Source organism: Leptosomus discolor, chromosome 2, assembly GCF_034619465.1.
Source record: "Leptosomus discolor isolate bLepDis1 chromosome 2, bLepDis1.hap2, whole genome shotgun sequence".
Classification (NCBI taxonomy): domain Eukaryota; kingdom Metazoa; phylum Chordata; class Aves; order Leptosomiformes; family Leptosomidae; genus Leptosomus; species Leptosomus discolor.
This window is the reverse complement of record NC_141392.1, coordinates 29,788,142-29,811,751: the sequence shown is the minus strand read 5'-3', so window position 1 is coordinate 29,811,751 and position 23,610 is coordinate 29,788,142. Positions and strand designations below refer to the sequence as shown.

Below are 23,610 nucleotides of genomic sequence, written 5' to 3'. Positions count from 1 at the left end.
GTTAGATGTTTTTCTGAGAGAAAAACATTTGCTTGATCCTTTGACATTTAAAGATACTTACCAATCTAGGAATCAATAGAATAAAATCTACATTTAGTATAATAAAAACACCCTGCTTGATATTAAAAAAAATACAAAGTTGAATGAGTAGAAGAAAAATTTTTTTCCAAGGATCAAATATACTTTAATACATCTAAGATAAACTACTAAAATATACATAGACCTCAGCATGTAATTCTGACTCTTACTGTGCGCACAGAAGAGCCTGCCTGCCTGCAGCAGGCCACCTGGGTCAACGTAAGCACTCCTGAGACAATCAGCAGCTAACTGCAGCATTAAATTCATAAGCCTTTGACCCTGACATAGCCTTCAGGATGAAATATTGAAATAGTGGTTGGGCTTTTTTTTTTTATGGTATTTAACTATACACCAGTGCCTTTTTCTTCATAAATGTTTGGGGAATTTTTTTTTTCCCAGCAGGGATAACACTGATCCATTTGAGTTGTTTTGCAGAACAAGTGCTGCGAAAACATACAAGAAACGCACGAACATCAAAAGCTGCTCCATTATAATTTTGTAAAGTAAAATGTTACAAGGACAAAATATAAAGGAAAAAAAAAGATCCTTAAATTATGGTGCTAAAATCATACATAGCTTTCTAAATACATGGTCTTTTTCTCTGAGCCTTATAAGGCTCAGAAAATGCTGAGCTTCCACAAATACCCATTTTTGTCTGCTTCAGTTTCACTTCAGGATATCCTTTTGAATACTTTGGCCCAACTGTTAATGTGACTTTCTGGTTCCAAGGTAACAATCAGAAACATGTGAATAACTACATCTATATGTAAACATTCATCTTACCACTATAAAATAAACCAGAAAATTTATAGAACGGTGTTCTACATACCAATACACCATTTTCACATGTCCAAGCACTTTGACTAGATTCAAGTTTACTGACACAAACTATACATCTGTCCGGAAACACACGTAGCTCTACACAAAAGGAATTGAAAAGAAGATTACAAAAACAGTAACCATATTCAAAACCACACATAATGACAACATATATACATGTTATTTTAGTAAACAAAATAATTTATTTTTTAAATTGCACACTAACTCACTTCATGCACTCCACTAGTTTCTTAGCTACTCTCAACATCTCATCCCTCCTTTTGTTTTGCTATTTTAAACCATTAAAAAAAAAAAAAAATCAATGTCAGAATAAATTTAGTTCCCAAGAGGATAGTCACGGCTGCAAATTAGTCCACCTGCATCCCTGGACAAAAATACTAGGCAGAATCAACAGACAAACCACTTAATTATTTCTTTAGTGCTATTCTGGTGATGAGTCTTTTCACCACAAAAGCTGTAAATTATGTTTGTAATACAGCACACAACATAGTCAATCGAGACTTGGTATAAAAACTCAGCACAAGGCTCAAGTGTTTCAAACTCTGACTATGGCGATTTTTTAAGTCATTACACACACCAGTTAACTACTACTGAATTACATATTTTACTCAAGGTTACATAGTTTGTTATGGACATAAAGTTTCTGTTTACAAGTAATTAAAAATTGAAGGGTTCTCAGATTAGAGCAGACCAGACAAAACTTTATTCAGTACCTAGCAATGCTACGAAAAGAGTATAGCTGGCTATTTTGTTATTTTACATATCAGATTATTTCCATATTAACATCTTCACCTTTTCAGATTTCTTTGGTTTTGTATTTCGTTTTGGTTTGGTTTTATAAAAGAGAGTCATTAATTTTTCAAAGTTTTTGTACTTCAAAAACAAGCCATAACGCCCTATTTTTTGGGACAGGAAAGAGACAAGGCATGCAGAAAACACATGAGGTTGACCTCAGATTTTTTGGTAGAATATCTCCTCGCAATAAATTGAGTATAGGCAAGATGTGCACAATTTGCCTGTGATGATCAGGTCATCCATGTGGGTGACTACCTCTCTACAAGGTACTGCTTCTTCACCATTAGTATCTGACAAACCCCTTGCATGCATACCAGCAGCAGCTTTTCTAGAGTCATTACAACAGAAGACAGGGATGGTGAAACAGATTACCTTGCATTTGCCATTGATTGAAAAAGCATACACAGAGACTTCAAATGCATCTGTATTGACACAACAGCTTGTTAAGTTACTACAACTTGATAATGACTATAAGCCTTTCATAATCCTTTCAGAAATACCAACTCTCTTAGCAAAACTGTGTCTAAGGAAGTATTCACGCTGTGCCTTATGTCCAGACTATTCTTTCTCTGCTTGTATCCTCAGCCACCTGCAAAGGTCTAGTAGCAAATGGCTTTCAAACTGCGAGCAGTTTACAAGCATCTTCCAAATGGGCTAAGAAAAGCTGGGCAATCATTGCAAGGACTAGAACTTGTTATGTGGGGTTCCAATAACAGCCTCTTAGGTAAGTTTACTTCAGATACCAAGTTAGCATCATCGGTTAAAGTATGCAAGACTTCTCCTATTAGGCTCAACGTCTGTTTTTTGTTCATGAAGTTACTAGGTGTCCCTTGCAGAAAGGAAACATTAGTGCCAAATTATTTTTAAGCATATGGGCTTATTTTGCTATTTAATTGTAGTGAAACACAGCAAAATGAAGTTCCTTTCTTGTTAGGAACTTCACATGGAAGCGAAGTTTTGATTGCAGCATCAGAGCCTCTCTTTTTGGCAGCACTAGTAAGGCAAGTTCATTCCAGTTAGACATTTTTATTATTACATTTTATAACAACCTCACTTGCTGGCTAACAAAATGGAAGTATCTTTAGATATGCATTGATGCTTAAAAAAAGTTCAAAGTTAATACCCAGAAACCAATGTTGAGATTCCAATGGAGACACTCTGGTATTCTATTCTAACTTTTCTGCCGAGGGCTGGGACAACAAGTTTGATGAAATATTTAAAATCAACACACCAATATCTTCAACAAATATGGACTTAGAAAACAACTAGTTGGCATTGGAAGAGAGATTAATAATATAATGAATTCCTATAAAAATAAGAAAATATTTTAAAATATCCATTCAAGTATTTGATATTTTTAAGCACACCTAATTGTTTTATTTTAGGGGGGGGGTTTAATATGAAAAGGTCAACACAAAGGGCAGTAATCATTATAGCTCCTTTCTATTGCTGTTGGAGGGACAGGATTGATATAATTTCCTTACAGAGCATCTCGGCTTGAGAAAACATGAAAAAAAGATCTGGTCTAATGACATCACCTATGTAAAGGTTTTATAGCACTGAGCTGAATGAAAGCCTTTTCTTGCATACACTTGTACTGTACAGTTGATGTCACAAGACACTCAAGCAATAATGAAGTGATTCATACTTCAACCTCTGGTAGTTTCACCCTGCAGAGACTGTAAAATGCTGAGTCTCATCATAGAGAATTTGGTGTGGCTTAGCTGATTACCCTGGGGCAAGGCATACACAAATTTAAAATTAAGTTTTAAAAAAATCTATCATACGTTAAGAAACACTTCTCATTTTTTTAGGAAACATCCTCTGGAGGAAAAAAAAAAAAAAAAAAGAAAACCAACAAAAAACCAACACAAGCCAAAAAAACCCAAACCCAAAACCAAGCTCTGAAAGAGATTTTGATTAAGTAGATCAAAATCTAACAAGGTATTAGTTTATTATCCCTTTTTTCCTCCGAGAAATGCAAAATTCTAAGTAACACCATAAGAAACTGATTTCTTACCACGATAACGTTTCCCTATAGCACAACGGAGATTAATCCATCTCTTCATAAAGTAGGCAGTAATGTGAAAAGTGTTGGCTGCAACATAAAACAAAGGCATAACAGTAAGCATAAGGGTATCTTGGGCACTCTGGTCTCCAAGTGTTGTGCATCTGCGAAGACAGGACTGAGAGAAAGCAGCAGCAGCTCAAGAACACAACAGAAAATGTAACTTTAAAGGAGTATTTTTAAAAAGAAACTGCTCATACTGAAGTCTCAGTAAATTAGTAACTGAAACAGGGAAAAAATCTGAACAAATTACTAACCACCAAGTTCTGATATCCAACCGCAGAAATAAATTTAAATCAATTAATTGATCAGAGATGTAATTTGCTAAATAGGCTAGTGCCATGGTCACTAGTCCAACAGGCCAGAGTCCTATTCACTACAACGTTTTCCATACATATTCTACAAGAACACCACACATAACCATTTACTTAACTGCCTTCTAGAAAAAGCTACCAGACTCAAAGCTGATAGAAAAAATACTGGCTACAAACAAAAACAAACATGAAAGGTCTTAACTAGCTACAATTCCATTGAATTAAGTGAGAAATGCATACATTTAAACTCCTCAGTATGTACAAGCAGGCAGAGCTAGCCTGCCTGAACCAGCAGATACCTGTAACATACACAGAGGCTTCTCCAGGTTCTATTCCTGAGAATGGCAGAAATCCTTGTGCACCAGGAGCGTAAGAAAAGGACAGAAAGGGTTATATTACGGCGAAGAGACTTAGACTACGGGTAAGGAAATCAACTTTTGCTTTTGTTCTACTCAAATTCCCAAATGACCCTGAGTAAATCAGTTAGGACTTGATTCATAAAGGGATTTAGCAACCCAACTCCCACTTAAAATGAGAGAAGTTAGCATCTGTGACTCCTCCTCCATAGTCCATCTGTACACCTCACTAAAATGAATGTGCAAAAGAAGGTTAGTGGTATTTCCCTTAACTCTGATGGGTTTTGTAAGACTTAAATTATTGCTGCTTCCAAGACAGGCAAATACCCTACGTGCAATTACCGCAGAAAATTTAGAAAATTGAGCACTACGGCTGTTCTTCTAATCTAACCATTTAAAAAGAAGTATGGGAAGGCTCATTTGTTCCAGTCTCAGTCTCCACTGAGCAAGTGCCAACGCGTGACTTATTTCTACGTTTAAGCCCCAAAATGCATGTCATCTCCTGCAGAGTCTGCAACTCTCCTACTTGTACAAGACCTCCTGGAGCTCATCATCAAGTGCTGTTCAGCATCACCTCTTATTAAGAACTATAGTTATTGATGACAATCAATCCTTTTGAAATTTATCAGCCATCTTTTTTCCTTCCCCTCAGGAAGATACCTAAAATTTGACTTCCCTTTAGAGATCAAGTCAAGATGTGACAAGTTGAACCATCCCTTAAAAATGATGAGCACTAGAGAAAAATTTGGATGTAATCCACCAGCTTTATTAACTGTACATTTACGAGCACAATTAAAGAAAATTACTTTTAGCTATTTCCAGTTTGGCATCCACAATTCTTTAACATTGTTAGTAGGGTTAGCCAAATCGAAGAATTTGCCCTGTATATAAATAAGTTATTAGTGTGATAATAGCATCTTCCACTGTTACCTCTGTAATGCTGAAAAAGTAACAGTCCTGAAAGTACAACTTTGCAAATAAATCTTCAAGGAGAGAGTAAATATTAAAACAGGCTTTCCACCCCCATTTGTCTGGGATATTCCAAAAGTGTTTTTCTTGAGATGAACTTAAAATGAAAAAGCATGAATCTTTTGTTTTTCACAGGGAAAAGCATGATACACCGTTCCTGAAATTCTTTTAGGAATCAGTGTCATGTATATCTGTTTATTTTTCTTGCTATCCTGGTATTCTCAGAGAGGTCAAGTGCTTAATCATATTTGATTGACTAATGGCCTGAACAAAGTTTCAAATTCCTCTTAAAGGCCCTTGATTCAGCTAGCTACTGTTCTCTGGAAGAGAACGCCTACCTCAAATCTAAAAAAATAATTACGTCAGAGATCAAGACACCTCTACACTATTTTTGAGGCGTCAGCTCAAGTCTGAAAGTCTTATAAAGCCTTCACAGGGAGTTGCACCTGAGCTAATAAGCTCAGCCCAGAGGGACTAACACTAGAAAATAATTATAGTTTCCATTACTATTTACTACTTGACTTTGCTGAAAAAGCCTGAACAGATGATTTCCTGATAGTTATTGCTAACTGTGAGAAAATTTTAAGATGCATTACATTCAAGATACCTATATTTTGAAAGTATCACACAGCTATGCTCATCAAATGTTTTGAAACCCTCTTGTATGCGACATCTGATCTAATCCATAGTCAGCTGGAGTTTGCAAAACTTCCCTAGTTTTAAAGTTGTCAAAGTTACTGCAGAACTATAAAATCTGTGATATCCTCTTTCTGTTTCCTTCAAGAGAAATACATTATCCAAATAACCATTCTGCTTCATGAAATAAGAAACTAAAAAATAAGCCCCACAAGAAAACCTTCTTATCCGACAACCTCATGCAACTTGCAGCTTTTTAAACTTTCTACACAGTTACTCAGCATGAGTCTAAGCCTGTTCTCAATTCCAGACTTGTCCACCATCAATGCTGTTTATATACTAACGCTGGCTTTGGGCAAGCTGTGGATTATGCTCCAGGGAAGACGGCCAGTATATACTTAGCAAGGACCAAAAGCTGCTGTTCATGATACCAACTGATATGTACCAAATGATCCATCACTAATTCCTTTTAAGCACACCATGGAAGTTTTAGCACCAAGCTACATACAGTGTTTTGTAGCCAGAAAGGTAGAGAGAAAGTTCACAGATCTTGGGTTCAGCAAACCCAGCTGGTCCAATCTTCAATTTCCTCTTCATCTTGCAACACAGACAAAGCTCCATTTGTAGATGACCAACACAGAAGCAGAAATAAAACTATTGTTAGTGATTTGGAGTTTTGTTTTTCTTACTTCAAAACTGTGCACCTAAAGTCATCAGATCCAGGTTCCAAAAACAAACAAGAAAAAAAAGCAAAACAGACCACTGAGCAAAAAAACCCCACAAACCCAACAAAATAAATAGACCCTGAAACCCAAAATGTGACTGAATAAAAGTGGTTCTAGAGAAGCCACAGTTCAGTTTCAGCTGAAATACGCACCAGTGAATGCCGCCTTTTAAGGGAACGGTAATTTGCCCTGCTTGTTATATTTCATAGTCCCACGACACCGAGAGGAAGTATCAGACACTGACTCTTTACTGTAAGACTATCCAGCAACACTTGTTTTCCAAAGGAGTCACAGCCAAGCTGACTTGTGCTTCCAGAAGGCTGCCAAGAAGAGGCTGTGGTACAGCATGGAGCAGTGGGAAGCCCTCTCCCACGGCTATTACGGACCATTCATCTGGGAGCCTGGGAAAATGCCTCTGAGCTGCTGAGTTATCTGGAGCAGCCTGGCAGGTGTTCACTTCCCAGTGCAATCTGGCACCTGCACGGCTCTGTAACTAAATTCAGTCTTCTCCAGAGCCACAGTACAAGCCTAAGGAGGCCAGCTGCCCCCAAACACTTCCATATCTGACAGGCACCTATTTCTCATTGCATAGTATTTTTATACTATCTTTAAAAAAAACACACCTATTTTTTCCCCTCAGTCTAGAAATTTCACATTTCTGACCTGTTGCTCTGGATTAGGACTGCTTCTGCATTTGTAAAGTAACAACAAAGGAAATCATTGCAACACACAGACATTAAAAAAAATAAGAGGATAAATTTCTTATATTACAGTGTAAAAGTAAATACATAGGTGCATCAGACTTTCCGAAACACTGTATTGCACATTAAAAAAAAAAAAAAAAAATCTACATTTTGGCTTATGCTAGATTAATTATTCCACACAGATTAAACTATACTAGTAATAATGTTTACAGTATATAGAGCTTTTCATCTTCAAAGTGCTCTACAGACATATTATTACACTGCTTTTTAGCAGACATATTTCTCCACTTAAAATTATTCACCACCAAATCCAAATTTCTGATCTTTTGTAAACAAAACAAAAAGGAACATTTTATTCTAAACCTACTGTTAATCATGCAGCTTTCCTTCCCCAAAACAAACATTCATGTTCATAACGTGCTCCAGAGTAGGTTGCCACTTCTAACTTAGAAGAGATTCAAAACCAAACATCGGCATGTAAGTTTAAGTCCAAGTCTAGGACAGACCAGCAGATGCAAGATGGCAGATACAAAAAGTTGTCAAGACTTCCTGAGCCTTCTCTGGTGTTCAGACTGGGTACAGAATTTCTGTATCACCTCAGACACACACACACAGAAAAACCATCACAGTTAATGACAACAAGCATCTTCACCTCTTGCAAATTTTTTATACACCCAATAGTGGGTCTCAGAACAACTTAAACAGCTCAGGATAGCATCCGTTCTTCCCATCCATTCTGCCTTCGGTCCGAAAATAATTTTCTAAAATTTTCATTATTTCAAGTGATAATCACAAGCAAGTACACAGGAAAATGTGTACTGATCAACGCAAAATAAAGCCCACAGACTTTTAAAAAATGTTTAATACCTAAAAAAACCCCCCAACATTCAGGCCATTAAATTTATGTACAAAAAGTATGGACTAAAAAAAAGACTTGGGTGCAGTATTGAGTGAGTATTGCTGCAGGGTCTGATCTTGCAAACTTTTACACCTGCAAATGAATTCAGTGATGTAATTTTCCTTTGTCTTTTTCCAAGGTGCCTTACAGTCAGCTTAAACCAAGTATAGACAAGAACAGATTACTGCTTTTTTTTCTCCTTACTCTTTCACAAATTGATTATTATTAGTGCTATTCTTCTACCTGTTAAATCTTCTCAACATAGGCCAGTTGCCAACACAAATAGGTGAGTGGTCTGTGTCATCAAGGACCTGAGGACAGGATTTAGTTCCTATCAGGAACAGGTTCCCTGATTGGAAGAAAGTTATTAACCTTTAAATGAATCTGATCAAGACAGGATGACCTACAGCTAGCAGAATCCTCTCTGCTATCAGAACATTGAGAGCTGGACATGGCACGTGGTCTAAAACCTTCACAATATTAGCTGTTAACAGTGAAACTGGACTGAGCCATTTTATGAAATCCAAGAGTAGGGTTGCAGGGCTCTCCTCTAGCAAGAAAGCTGTGGAATTCACTCCAAAATCAGAACTATACTGGCCAAACTGGATCCAGGATAAGGCCTTTCTTAGCCTGTTTGTCACGGGTATTCTGGAGGAAAGGAGTGACAAGAAATGCATGTACAAGACCATCTGACCACAAGATGAGAAAGGCACCTGATGGAGGTCCTGAGAACATACCACCTCTGAAGGAAAGAAACCATCTTCCCCTCACTAACACCTAAGATGGAAAGGCAGGCTGATCCAGTCCTGGAAAATAGCTCTTAAGGTCCAGTCTCTCAATACCCATTCATAAAGTATAAGCAATAATAGGTAGCACCACCTGCTCATGCATTCAAGCAGATAAACACAGAGCAATATATTTGATGTTCACTGTACCATTGCCACAGACAATGTTTTCTAATAGGAGACAAGATTTGATTTCACCCTTTTGTTGATCTCAGGCTCAATGACCTTATTATTAATTGCATGTGATGGGCTTTAACACGTGAACGGAAAGCTATTTATGAATCTTCACTGTTTTGAACATATAAACTCTACTCCAGAGGAAGCCATGTGCCTGGACTTCTTTAACCACTGGAACAAGCCTGACAACTGATAAAAAGGCTGAGACAGGCATCTGTTGCTACCAGCCAAAAGGCAGAGAGAACTGGAAAACAAACTGTGTGGTAAACACTGTCTGACAAGTCAGCAACAGAGGAAAATCTAAAGTCTCTTCGAAGGGGCTGTATCACCATGAAGGAGTAGCTTAGTTAAAAAACATCTGATGGCACATTTGCACATCATACTGAGCATCACCTCCAAACTGGCCAGACACAACTGTATCCAAATGAAGAAATGTCACTTTCCTCACAGTGATAAAAGTAGGGTAGATTCTAGCTAAAACAAAACACGGACACTGTGATGGTGACAAGCTTGACTAGGGAATGCACACAGTCACTTTTAAAGCACATGCCTCTTTCAAAAAAAAGGTGTCCTTTCAGCCTAATTGTCTCTGTTTTTTTCCTTGAGGATATCCATGACTGTCATGAAATTTTTTGATGCTGTGAAATACTTGAAAGGGAGGATTTTGTACTTTTAAGTGTTAAGAATCTCTACAAAGCAAAGTATCTTCTAGCACAAAAACTGAACCAAACTGAAAATGAGCCTGTTGGAATTTAACAGACATGACTGGTTCCCCTTACTGTTCATTAGAACAACATAATTGTGGGTGCCAATACTGTAATGCTGAAAGATTTTCAAATAAAGTCAATCAAACCCTTCAAAGGTCTCCAGGCTCTATTTTCTCCCCCTTGCAATAGGAAATAACTTCTGCAAAACTTCTTCCCTGAGAGGAAAGGGTTTTAACCCTATAGCACCCACAGCTGACTTTCATCTTCTATCAATAACACAGTCTCTAGGCAAGGATCACTAAAAATGTCAGGAATGTATTCCATCACATGGCCACAAAACCTATGGGCTTGGTGAAGAATGCTCAACAGTCTGCCACTGCAGACATGATGGGAGACAATGAGAGGGAAAGAAAAGTAGTAGCAGGTACCTTCAACAGAACTTTAAAAGGATGGCATGAACACGAAAAGGTAGTTTATTCAAAGCTGATCGCGCTATATGACACCAATGAATGTTCTTGCCTTTCTTTTTTGAGGACTCCTATTAGGACAGCCCAGTGGACCAAGAGGTAGATGTTGATGGTGATGACTCCTCTTTTCTTCTACCCTATCATCTAGAGGACACTTCAAAAGAAAGTGAGTTCTAAGAAACAAGTGTGGACTTGAATCAGCAAGCGCTTCACGCTATTGTCTGAACAAAGCACATCGTGCCAGAGGTTCATGGGTTTTGTCTTTTCACACAACAGACTCTTTTTAGGTTTCTAACAACTCTGAATACAAGGAAATTCTGGAGCACAGCAAATAGGTAGAAATCCACCACAATGAAGCCTTCTGTATTTTCTCTTTGTAAATGCTGGCAAATAGACCGTAATTACGTCAGCTGCTAAAAGGCTCTGTTTCCAACTAAGTCTCAATCTCTTTCTGCTCTTACAAGATCTGATGCAAAGAGAATACCACCAGAAAGACCAAGAACAACTCGGGATTGAGATCATCTGATCAGTACCACTCAGCTCTAGCCGTGAAGCAGGTGCTGGCTGTGGTGCAAAGGGCTGGAGACTGACTGCACAACAGTTTGTAACAAACTGCTCACTTTAGCTTACTCATGAATGCAGTGTTAAAGGGACCACCTGAATTACACAGCTTAGTATCTTCAGTTTCTGGCATCAGTGTAACAGATGCTAAGCGCAAAAAAAAGTACACAGAACATCCTCTTTGTCAGTATTAAATACAAAATTTAAGGTCTTTTATACAAAAGACCAAAAACCATGAGCCTGTCTTGTGCCATGTGAAGACAACAGAAAAGAACAGATAGGCACTGCCCATATTCTATGACCCACAGGCATGGGCACAAAAAAAAACCCCAAACTAAAAAGCTTATTTAAAAGAATACGAGAAAGACACTCTGTAAACAAACAGAAGACTGTCACCTTCCATCCTCTCTAAAGCAAGCTTTGTCTTTAAACAGCTTTGTTTCCCATGGATTCAATACATATTCAAGATTGTGCTGGACTTTTTTTCTCCTCTTTTCAAGAAAAAGTCTTTATTATTTGCTGCACTACCATATTTTTATTTACTTCTATAAGTTTTTAATAAATTAAGGCCCAGGCCCTGCAAAACTTTGCTGGCATAGTTTTGTTTATAGTCTGTCACTTGTGCCTTGTAGTCAACAGAAATACTCCATGTGTAATACACACAACAGATCTAGTACCTTTGACGGTGAATCAAATGCACATAACTGCTCTCACTGAACTACTTACCCAAAGAAAGTATGCATAACTTTTTTCAGGAATCGGCCCTCCATCTTTATCTGGACAGATTTCTGTAAAGCCTTATAAAAATTTCCCAAATATAAATAAACCCACAAAAATGTTTGCATTTTTAAAAGCTGTATTTTCTCTCTACCTTTGTCATACAATAATGAAACTTAAGAACAAAGGAGAGTATTATTGTGTAATATAGTAACATGGAAAGTTTAAAAGAAATTCCTATTCATATTTAACCATGGAATTACACCCACAATTACTTTCAGTTATAATGAAAATAGAAAGGACTTCAATGTTCATCACATACCTATGATGATTTTGTTTCTTAAAATATAATGACAATTTTTGTTTTTCTTGGACTGCTGGAGATAGTTTGGGGACTTCCAGGGAATGCAAGGGTTAAAGATGTGTAAACCAGATTTTCTCACAGTTTAAAGAGAGCAAAACAACACATTTAGGAAACCAGACAGCTAAAAGGTCAAAACGTTACACTTCCAGGTCAAACTTCTGGTTGCAATTAAGTAAATTCCCCTAAACCTTTCTAGGGAAATCATATTTCTTTTAGGTTTTATTTCAAATCCCCATTCTTTCATGCTTACATTGTAACCAAAACAATATTGGTCTCTTTAGAAATATTTAATAAAGAGGACTTTTTTTTTTTTAAAGGAACCCAACATTTCATCTCAAAATAAAAATCAAATCCTTATTTTATTTCCATCTCATTTAATATACAGTCGAACCAACTTAAAAAAAGGCAAAAGAAGCTATCAAGTCTAGTTAATTTTTTTTAAAAAATAGATACAGTCTTTCTTTTCCCCTTAGAAATCATATTTCCCTTTTCATCCACTTTCATTATCTGTATTTTCATAGTAGGGTTTGGTTTGGGTTTTCTGGGGTTTTTTTACTAAATGAAGCTATTTTCCCTCTCCCATGCAGTGATATGAAAACCCCTCAAACCTCAGATGCTGACAACAGTCCTGACGTAAATGCTGATGTGCCTGCTAAGACATACCAACAGTCTCATGACTCCTAGCGCTGCCCAACAAGACTACTTAGGTCTAAAAAAATAGAATCTTTGCCCTCATAACACAGAGATTTTTCAGAGGTTGGGTTTTTTTTTTGTGCGTTTGTTTTTGTTTGGTTGTTTTTTTTGTTTGGTTGGTTTGGGTTTTTTGTTTGTTTTTTTTTTTTTTTCCCCCCAGAAGTCCCAAACACAGAGGACCACAGCTGCACACAGATACAGTGTTATCTGCACATGGACAAGCATAACCAGAATGCAGTGTATGTGGTTTTGTAATGCATGCGGGGTAGACCCTGGTAGGCAACTAAACAACGCAACCTGCTATGTATGTTAGCAAGTGATACATGCAATCATACGTACCCCAAGCTGAAAAAATTAAATTCTAAAGGCATATTCATAGTACCTTAAAAATTTAGCCAAACACAAGACACATGACCAGATTCAGACATTATTTGCAAACGCTTTACTTCCGCAGAATGCACGTATGATGTTAAACTGGCCTCAGTACTTTATCTGTAGCATATTCCAGGCAGCAGAGCCTTCGAGCTATCCCACACACATATTTGTAAAGGTCAGACAGCTAAGGAAAGTCAGGTCTATCATACTGACCAAATAATTTCTTCTCTGGTATTTTAGACATTCCATCGCAAGGAATTTCAGCATTAAATGCAGACCACAGAACCTATAAAATGCTTCTGGCGGAAATCCTATTTGCCATGTTCACAAAGGATGGGAGAAGACAATTTCAAGTCAAACTTCTTCAGAAAACTTCAACTGAAACAGTGAGCGCTCAAAAAAACCCCCAAACCTATCTGCTACCTATTCCAGCTGTGCCTAGTGCTTAAACAGGTCCATAGAAGCTGTACACTGATACCCTATCCTCTCTATTCCTGCTTCCAAATGACTACAGAAGCTTTAAACAAACTACACAGAGCACAGAAGAAAGTACCTTCAAGAGGAACAGATGTTACAAAGAAGAATCAGGCAGTCAAATAAGAAATGGTTAAGTGCTTAGGGACAGATTTTGAAAATCACTCCGTGTGATTCAAAAATGCTGAATTCCCACTTGGGACAAACAGATGCTAAGGGCTCTTTCAAAAGGTAGCGGTATGTTCCCTGGCCAAGATGAGTCACTTTGATATTTTCAAGTGAATATCAAATCAGAAATTAAAGGGGGGGTTAATCTTGCCTAATTTGCAACATCTGCAGCAAATTAATATCCTAAACTTCTTTAACTGATAGAGATTAATTGCCTATTAAATTCTAGCCAGCTTTGATAAACTGAAAGAGGAGACATAATTCCACTTTGAAAATACACAATTAATAGATACTGACTTTTTGCCTAACTACATAATGAAAACTCCAAAGATAAGCTTTACATTTGCTTAAATGACGTGTCTTTGCATAAACTGAAGTACTAACAGCAAAATTACTATGCAGAAGTACTTGAATGCTACAGAAAGACCTTTATAGCTTATATAGGTGTGTAAGATAGTAGCTGTCAATGTTTGTGCATGCAAACACACTTTTTTTCATACACACACATAAAGTAATTTTCATAATATTTTTTTCTTTTCATAAAATGAAAAAACCCCATATGGAAATAAGAGAAAAAGAAAAGATGGAAAAGGTGGAAGAAACAAACAGAATTAGTTAAGGCTGACAGTAATTAAAGGTTAGAGACCAAGGCTCTGTTCAAAACCAACACCAAATTCTTTCTTTTCACAAAAATACACCAGATTAAACAAGTCCCCTGTTGGTTTAAATCAATGATACAATACTAATTATATAAAACACTTTATTAAGAGCATCTTTAAAATAAATACACTATTTCATTTCCTATCCAAGACCATAAATAACTTCACATGGGAGCTGCAACTAGGGAAAAAGTAAAATAAGAGAAGGCATTCAACCCACCTGCTGCTGCAGCTGCAAATGTCCCATATAAGACAGGGACAGCAATTGCTAAAGACTCTGCAAATGTCAGTGTAATAACGGGAAGACAAAGGTAGATCCTTCAATCTAGAAAGCACAGAACTTTTCTCTGACAATCTTTGAAACACGCCAGCTCTCTCTGACATACTACCGAGTTTTCAGTTTATAGTGTAGGCTTTTTCCAGAAATGTACGATGGTAAGAAAGGCCATACTGGGTAAGATCAAAGGTCCATATAGCTAAATGCCTTGTATGTAAACGTCACAGTAAATGGCTACAAGGGAGACTAAATACAAGAGCAAAGTGCACGTGGTTATTTCCTCAACACTCTCCCAGACTCCAAGCACTCTCAACTTGGGCCTCTATTGAACCAAAGGGGATTTGTGAATTCTGTACGCCCCATGGATTACTCTCCCATGTTCTTGTGGACTCAGCATAAGCTTTTATCATGCCCATTATCCTTTGGCAAAGAGTTCCACAGTTCTGCTAACTACCACGGCCCTTCCAATACCTTCATTTGATGCCCTCTTGTTCTCAAATTGGAAGAGAATGAGAGAAGAAATGATTTCGTTAGATCTCTCCTGCGTTCCTCCCAATTCATACATTTTCCAGGCTGAAGAATACTAACACACTTAATCGTTCCTCGTATTTCGTACATTCCCTGTATGGCATTTCCTCATCTTGGATCACCTTTGTTGCCCTTCTTGGAGTTTTTCCCCAAACCTACTATAATCTGAAGTAAAAAAAAAAAAAACCTGACAAGAAAATACCCAAACAGCGCATAAACATGTGGGGTTTTGTTCTTGTCAAATATCCTCTAACTTGAGAAATGTACCAAAAAAAAAAAAATCAGATATAACACCTTGATCTTCTAGAAGAAAAATATTTTGGTGGAAAAAAGATGCTTTTATTCCCCATTAGCTGGCCGTAAAAAATGGAAAAAAGTAACCTAAAGGAAATACAGGAAATATGAAGTACAAGTTACTAATCAAAACATTTTTCATAAGTTATTGCATAAGTTACTGCATGCTTCAGGGAGCTATGAGGCTCTGTTGTCACAGACAGATTAATATAAGTTTAAAGTTCACAAAGATCTGCAGGACTTGGAGACAAATCATAAGTGAGTCCATTGTAAAGAAGCTGCAACATAATTCTTTTGAGAGACAGAAATTACAATGTGCAACTGCAAACATCGAAGTTCATTTGAAAGACCTGTCCTCCTCAGCCCCCTATGGCAGCTTTTCTGCCATAGCTTACTTTCCCTCCAGTTGCACCCATCAAATTTTTGCAAGATAGGTGAAATGATTCTAGTTAAAATGAAAGAAAACACTATTTCACAGCAGAGTATTAAGAGTTAACAGCTGGAAGGGTGGGAATAAATAAGTTTTGCTGCTACAGGATTGTAATGTGGAGCATACCCTAAGAACATCTTACACAATTCACGTTCTACAGTTAAAGTGAACGCTCCTAAAGCAAACTAGGGCAGTTTGAAAAGGGCGTTTTCCTTAAAAACATTGTAAAGTTCAAATTAAAATGCAAGGCCAAAACAGTTTGGAATATTTACCATCATGATTAATTGTATATTTTTGTGTGTTACAGGAGCCAAACAAATAGTTTCATAAGCAGAAAAAATGTATTTTCTTACGAAATTGCATCTTATGCATTTTTTCATACTAAATAACGTGAACTTTGACTCAAGATCTGTGTAAAGCTGAACTATTCGTAGTAACACTTGTACTTCTTCCAGTTCCTCATTTTAATAAGTTTATCAGAAGTTAATGTCTGAAAATCTAATGTCTGAGACTTTTACCAGTTAATAAGGTTCAATTACCTTTGCAAAAAGCAACTTGGGGAAAATATGGACAGACACACACAGAGAAGATATGGCCACCATAAGCCACATTTTCTTAGAAAGTGAGATTAAAAATACAAAAAAAAAATATACACAATCTAAGAGAAAGCAGATAAAATCAAGCTGGGAGTTCATTGTGCCATGTGACAGCATGCTCTCTATTTTCACTGTAGAAAACACTGTACAACAAAAAGATCTGAAATTAGAGCAAAAATGTTCCACCCTCAAGCCAAGAAAAACAACAAGGATGCTACAGGAGGAACGAGAAAAGATCTGAAAATTACTTGTAGGATAAACAGTTAACTTTTTCTTCCCTCAAGAGGGGGAAGAAGGTCAGTTTACAAGATATCTTCTTCCTTCCATTTCCAACATGGACATTTCTAAGAGCCATGTTTTCTTTCCGCATCCTCCTTTCTGTTTCCTCTGTGCCCATGTAAACTTTGCCTTCTTCCTTATTTTCCACAGTCCTCCCTTTGTCATTCTCCTGTATTTAGTATCTCCGCTTGGTCCTCTTTACGGCCTCTCATTACTTAATTTTCATTGCTCTTAATCAAAACTAACCACCTTCTGTGGAACACAAAAAAAACAGGCTCTGCTTTTGGCTTAAGTCTACAGTAGGTGAGCGTTACAACACACTATCATGCTTGACATCATCACTAAAAACACGTACGTGTTACTGAGTACCAGAAATGATGCAAAGTGAAAACATATGGCACATATATATAAAAACATGAGTTCTAACTTTAAAGATTATCCATTTGTAAAGTGAAGTAGTGAGGTTTTTTACTAAAAGAAATTCCCTAATACATGTTTTTTGTTATTGGATGGCTTAGATTCATTGAACTTCAAATAATGCAAGTGAATGATACCTGATAAATGTCCTTCTTGCATGATTTTGCCTATGTAGATTGGATGCAGGCAAAATGAAATCTTTGAAAATCTACCCCATTTTAATTTTCTCTTAAAAAACAAATCAAAATCAAACACGTTTAGACATTAATTAAACACAGGAAACAGAGTTTATACCAAAGCCTATGTCCAAAGCCTAAATTAAAGCTTACTTTGGCATATTGTTCACACTGGCCATTTGGGAGGGGTGGGGAAATTGTTCAGACAGAAGGAAGAATAGGAAGAACTTGCTTGTCTTGGCTACTTTCTCTCATTTTTCCATTCTTTCTTTCTTTCTTCTCCTGTGTGTAACACCCACAGATTTCCTAATGAGATGGTATGCGACCCACCACACACTGCTGTGTGGGTGTAACTTAAATGAAAAAAGAAATCTAAATTAACAAGTAACATGCATGGATATTTATATTATGCACCACAAAATTGAAAGGTGGTATTAAATAGTATTAATATTAAACACAATATAACATTAATACTAAAAAGAGATTGTGATAGGTGAAAATTTTCTCTTCAAAATAGTTATAGTAGCCAGCTTAAGAACAGTCTTCTCTGTTCAACAGATCTAGACAGCCAGACGAGATCTGCTCATCAAAGTAAGGTAGCTTGGCATCTATTTCTGAAGAAAATCCTAATACAACATGCTTTGATATGAGGGGCAGTCTAAAATCTTACTAATATTGGTCTAATAATTCTAATACATTTAGAATACATCCTACAATGTGGAGATCAAACTAATTAAAATTGACGTGAAAAGATGCAAGTTCCAATAGGGGTGGAATGCTGGCTTGGGATATTTGAAGTAGTAAATAACCAGCTAATAAGCATCTTAATGTTCCTTCTGTAGATACACTCTTCCTTACAATAGCAAGGGTTTTACAGCAGTGAAACTCTAGACACAGACTTGCATAACTTTGAGCAAAAGAAACCACATTCAGTTTGAAGAGCTCAAAAACTTTTAATAACCTCCAAATACAACAATAGCTGCAAGCTTCAACATTTCACCAGCAGCACCTACAGTATGTGTATGTAGTTAGCCACATACCAAGCTTCTGCATTTCTTTGTATACTACAAAACACTGTCAGCCAACACTGGCCAGCTATCTTGCATTTCATCTGTTTGTGGAAAAACACGAAACCATACCACCGTACTCTACGAACAGAACCTGTGATCCTAGAGAGGACAGCAGAACACAAGAGGTTTCGGAGCCAGGGTTGAGTGATGACAATTGCTAGAGACTATTGGACTTGTGGCTCACCTAAAAAAGGTCAGTCCCTTAGAGGTAGGTCCCAGTTGCTCCAGAGAACACCCACCTATTCTGTTATTTCCTTTTCAGGTAAGAACAGACTTGAATGGAACTTGAATAAACTTGATTCTTGGACTTGAACAAAGCACTCCCTTCTTACAAATTACAGCCCTGAGCAAAGCAGGCTGAGAGAAGAGGAAAGAGATGGATTTGGAAATTAAGTTCAACATGAACGTTCATTATCACAGACTGTTTTCTTCCTTTATTTCTTTAGTGTTAATTAATGACGGTGAGATAACTACAGAAAACTGATGGAACGGTAATTCTGCCTCATCCAAAGTAAATATTCTTTAATCTAAAACTGTCACAGATATTACTGATGACCTCCTCAAACGCATATCCTTAAGTTTTTCATTTTCAGGAATTAAGGGGAAGAGTCAAGCAGAAGATCAGTTCACAACCCTGAGACAGCATACCAGTATTTTTACTGAAAAGTTCATGATATAAAATTAAATAAGACCCTAAAATCTCACCAACACCTTCAAACTAGTGTGGCATCTGTCTGCATATATAAAAACAATTCTTATGTCTGGCAGTTTTATCTTACAAAATCATTGTTTTTGAAAACCTACTTTTTACTGAGGCAGGAAACTTTAAAAAATAAATAATAAAAAATATCACTTAGTAAAAGAAAACACAGATAGACCTCAATAAATCTCAGAAATTCTGATCCCACCCTCTGTAATGTCCCTCTGCTTGCACTGTAAGAAAATTCTATTTGTTCATTCAAAACCAGAAACACACAGGGATCTAAAAGTTCACATGCTTTATAAACATCAATAATATTTTAAAGAGATAAACTGTAGGTACAACTTGCAAGGAAAAAAAGAGGTTGAAAATCCTTTAGTGTCCTGAAGCACTTTTTGCTTATGCAGTATTGGGTTCTCGTGGGTAGAAAAAACCCCCTCCTGTCATGCCAGAACAATCTGGCTCCAATATATGGTTAAAATTTTGCAATAAGCCAACCATACAGTATTTAACCTGCGTTTTCTTTATTAAAAACACTTATTAATATTGATAATAGAGTTTAAAGCTACAACCATCAACTAGAATTCTACAGGAATATATCTTTTCAACAACTGAAAAACCTTTTGAGAGGTACAGAATATCATAGACATTGAATTAAAAAAATTGTATCAGTATAGTGATTGTGTATTTTAAGTATGTAATTACATTCATTGCAGAACTCATATTTCAGTAGACATCTATTTCAATATATTTAAGGCAATGTGAGAAACCATGGCCAACACAGAGCTTTACTATTGCAGCCCTTATTTTCTGTGACAAGTTTATAACATGCTCCAGGCTGGTAATAAAAAAAAAAAAAATTATTTCCTAAGAACCATTTAAAAATAAATTGCTTGTGTGATATAACACCAACAGATAAGCCTATCAACTGTAAAACCCATCATTATGACCACAATAGCCAGTGAAATAACATTAAACAAAAACTGGCAAGCCATTTAGCCCCAGAGTTGATCCAACATTAAAGCACAAGCTATAGTGATCATTATCTTTAGTTCAAAGCATGCAGGTACTGAAATGCACCTATTAGTCTCATCACCCTCACATAAAGAATTGCAGTTTCCACCATACTTTATCTTACTTTATTTCATCACAAGTTAAAGAATTTATTTTACCAGTAAGAAACAAAGGGCCAGATGGTGCATATTCCATTGATTTCCCTTGACCACGTTGTTTAGGTGCTTCCAAGTACTGTTTGACCCTTGAAGCAACAACTTCTTCTAGCAGCATGCAGACCTCCTGAAAGAGCAACCGTTGGCCTATTTAGATCTAAATTTACATACATGCCCACAGATCTACAGCAGAAATCAATACAAAAATCACTCCCTTTCACATAAAAAGAACAAACATTATGTGCAATTTAGTACTGGGGTATTACATAGAGGTGAGAAGCACAGAGGTGAGAAGCACACAATTTAAGGAAATGAATGGAAACAAGGAGGGAGGGGAATCAAACAATTTTGCTGCAAAACAAGAGAGGAAGTACATTATGAAATTCTCACTTAACAGATGAAATACATTATATTACATTATTAATTTCTGAACAGCAAAGTAGTTTCATTTGTATGCAAGGCAGGAAAAAAAACACATGGTAAAAATGTATCATAACATGAGATATTTAAGTAAAATATTAGTAAAAAAGCCTCCCAGGAATTGTCAACACACTATTACCCTGCAAGAATCCTTATTAACCACAACAGATATTTTGATTCAATTCAGTGTAATTTTAGGGGGAAGACTCAGAGCTAATTAGGTCACAGCGATCTAATTTCTCTACTTCATTTGGCTTTTTCTGCTCCTAAACACAACCATTCACATCTTTCATACTTCCTTCAGCAAAGCACAATAAAAACCACATACAACTCAAGAACAAACCCTTCAGCCAGAATAACCATAGAAAAAAAAACGTGGAGTAAAAGCAAAAAATTAATCTCTGGAATACCAGAATAAGTTTTCAGATGAATACGTACACACATACTTGAGACTTTTCCCTCAGTATTCTCATTTTCCACTGTGCATAACCATGTGCTCACAGAAACGATACTTTGTGGCACACAAAAATATCATTTTACATTTTTACAGTGTTTGGACAATAGAAAAAAGTACATTAGTACTATCTAAACTAAAATACCTTGGCTTGAAATTTTGTTCTGATTAATCTAGAAAATATGCAGAGCAACAAATTTTTAAGTATCGCTCTGACTGAAAGCAATGCACATATATTGGTCAACCACAAACAGTGCTTTCCCTTCACAGTAAGAAATTAATTTTCCCTTCTGCTTGAAGAGTACAATTATAAAATACTATATTTACTTATTCTTCTGTTTAACTCATTAAAGTGATCTCATTACACATTCCTTCACAGGACTATGTGTTCAGGTTAGAATGAAAAGGTCTAGAAAGCAGCGGAAACATAGCATGCATTTAGTTCCTTCTGCAACAATAAAGATTAGCATGCACTTCTTAATTTACATGGAAAATATTTTAGTTGTTATACTTATGGAAATACTATTTAAATGGTTCTCCACAGAGAACTATACAAATCTGTATTTAAGAAAGCATAAACAAGAGCAGGCTTCGAGAGAATTGTCTCTACGTACCTTTCACTGCTAAAAAGAACTTGTAACTGAGACCCCTCTATACGCATATGGAGAGATCACAGCATTAACACGACTAGAAATCAGTTTAATAAATGTTTCCCGGAGTACAAAGATATAACTTGTAACTTTTTTATTCCAGTGGAAAAGAGACAGGACAAAAAGGGCAGGGAAGTTTGAAGGGCAGAAAGACAAAAGCTCCCAAATGCCTCAATGTGTATCTTGCAGCAATCCCAAGATGACTCTATATACAACACGTGTGACAGCAGTGTGCAAATGTGGTCCTTACCACGTTACCACCAATGCCCAGCTCAACACAGTGCACTGTATTTTCTTACACCAGCCTCATACTTATGGGCACTCCTTTAGTTCCCAGCCTGCTCTACACAACCCGTGCTTCAAGCAGGAGCTGGCAGCAGACAGGCCAGCACTGCTCCCTCCTCCTGCGTGGCACTGCATTGCCAGGCTCCATTTGCTACAAACAGAAGCCACTGACTTTCATCCATGGTAAGCAGGGGATCAGCAGAAATCGTGTTCGTGTTACAAGGGCTCTAAGAGGCATCTGCTTTTCCCACAGACAAGCAAAGAGGGCTGTACCACCATTAGTATTGTCCAGAATTTGGAAATAACAAAAATGAAGAAAACTGCTTGCAATGAATATGTAAAAGCTCTCATAAACAAACAAAAAAAAAGTAGGTATAATTTGCCTATAATACCTTACTGACCTTTTTCTGCCCACTTTAACAAAGATTCTGCACAGGACTTTCAGGAAGCGAACTGTAAAGCTGATTGGAATTACACTTCTCAGTTGTTGAAAATATGCAACCTTTGTACTTCGCTCAAAATGTGCGGTCACAGAAATGTAATGAATGCTGCCCCGTCATGCCTCTCTATTAAATCAATCATGATCTAATTTCCTGAAATTCATATCTTTTGTTTTGGCAGTCTTACAAAATACATTTTGAAAACACTTAAAAGTCAGATAACCAGGAGAGTCAAAAACTGGTTATAAATAGAAGACGTAATAAGTGTTCATCTATTCAGAAAAAGAAGTCTAAAAGATTTCCCCTATTTTCTTCTTTCTCTGCTTAATAAAGCACAAATTGGATGAACCACATGCTGTTAAATATTCTGCTTTCACTACCTCAGGATATTAATTTATTGTGTCTTTTAATTTCATTTAAACATATTACTTTGAGATGCATGGGGATGCTCTGCAGTGACAAGTTAATGATGCCATCATTAGGAAAGCTATCTGCTGAAAATTACCGTAACAGAGACTTGCGGGAAAGTCCACAGGCATTTGAAACATGTCCTGCATTCGTTTTCAATAGGGAACTTCTCAAGTTCCCACACAGACTGAAACAGGGGAAAACTCCTGCCAGTAACTCATCACAAGATTGTAGCAGAAATCACACTGAATCTGATGAAAGTGACATTCATAATTTTGCTGCTCACAGATTTTCCAAGATTTCATCTGTTGTCAGGATATACACATGATACACTTAAAAATAAAGACTGGGAGTTTCTTTTCATATGATATAATGGTTCTACTATAATTTATCATGCATAGTCATGTTTTCTTGCACTCTCTAAATGCAACATCATTCACACTTCTCAGAATGAGAAAAAACAATTAATAGAAAGATATTTCACCAA

At 36.7% G+C, this 23,610-nt stretch overlaps 1 protein-coding gene across 3 annotated transcripts in view; it reads right to left on the bottom strand.

The window, feature by feature from the left end:
* SLX4IP (SLX4 interacting protein) overlaps positions 1–23,610 on the bottom strand; it is a 78,055-nt gene that overhangs the window by 14,440 nt on the left and 40,005 nt on the right. For all 3 annotated transcript variants that reach the window (XM_086460823.1, XM_086460822.1, XM_086460824.1), the window contains 3 exons: positions 20,470–20,593; positions 3,734–3,811; positions 908–996 (listed from right to left, as the gene is read on the bottom strand). In XM_086460823.1, the coding sequence (XP_086316949.1) occupies positions 908–996; positions 3,734–3,811; positions 20,470–20,593 (291 nt within the window). The remainder of the gene's footprint in view (positions 1–907; positions 997–3,733; positions 3,812–20,469; positions 20,594–23,610) is intronic.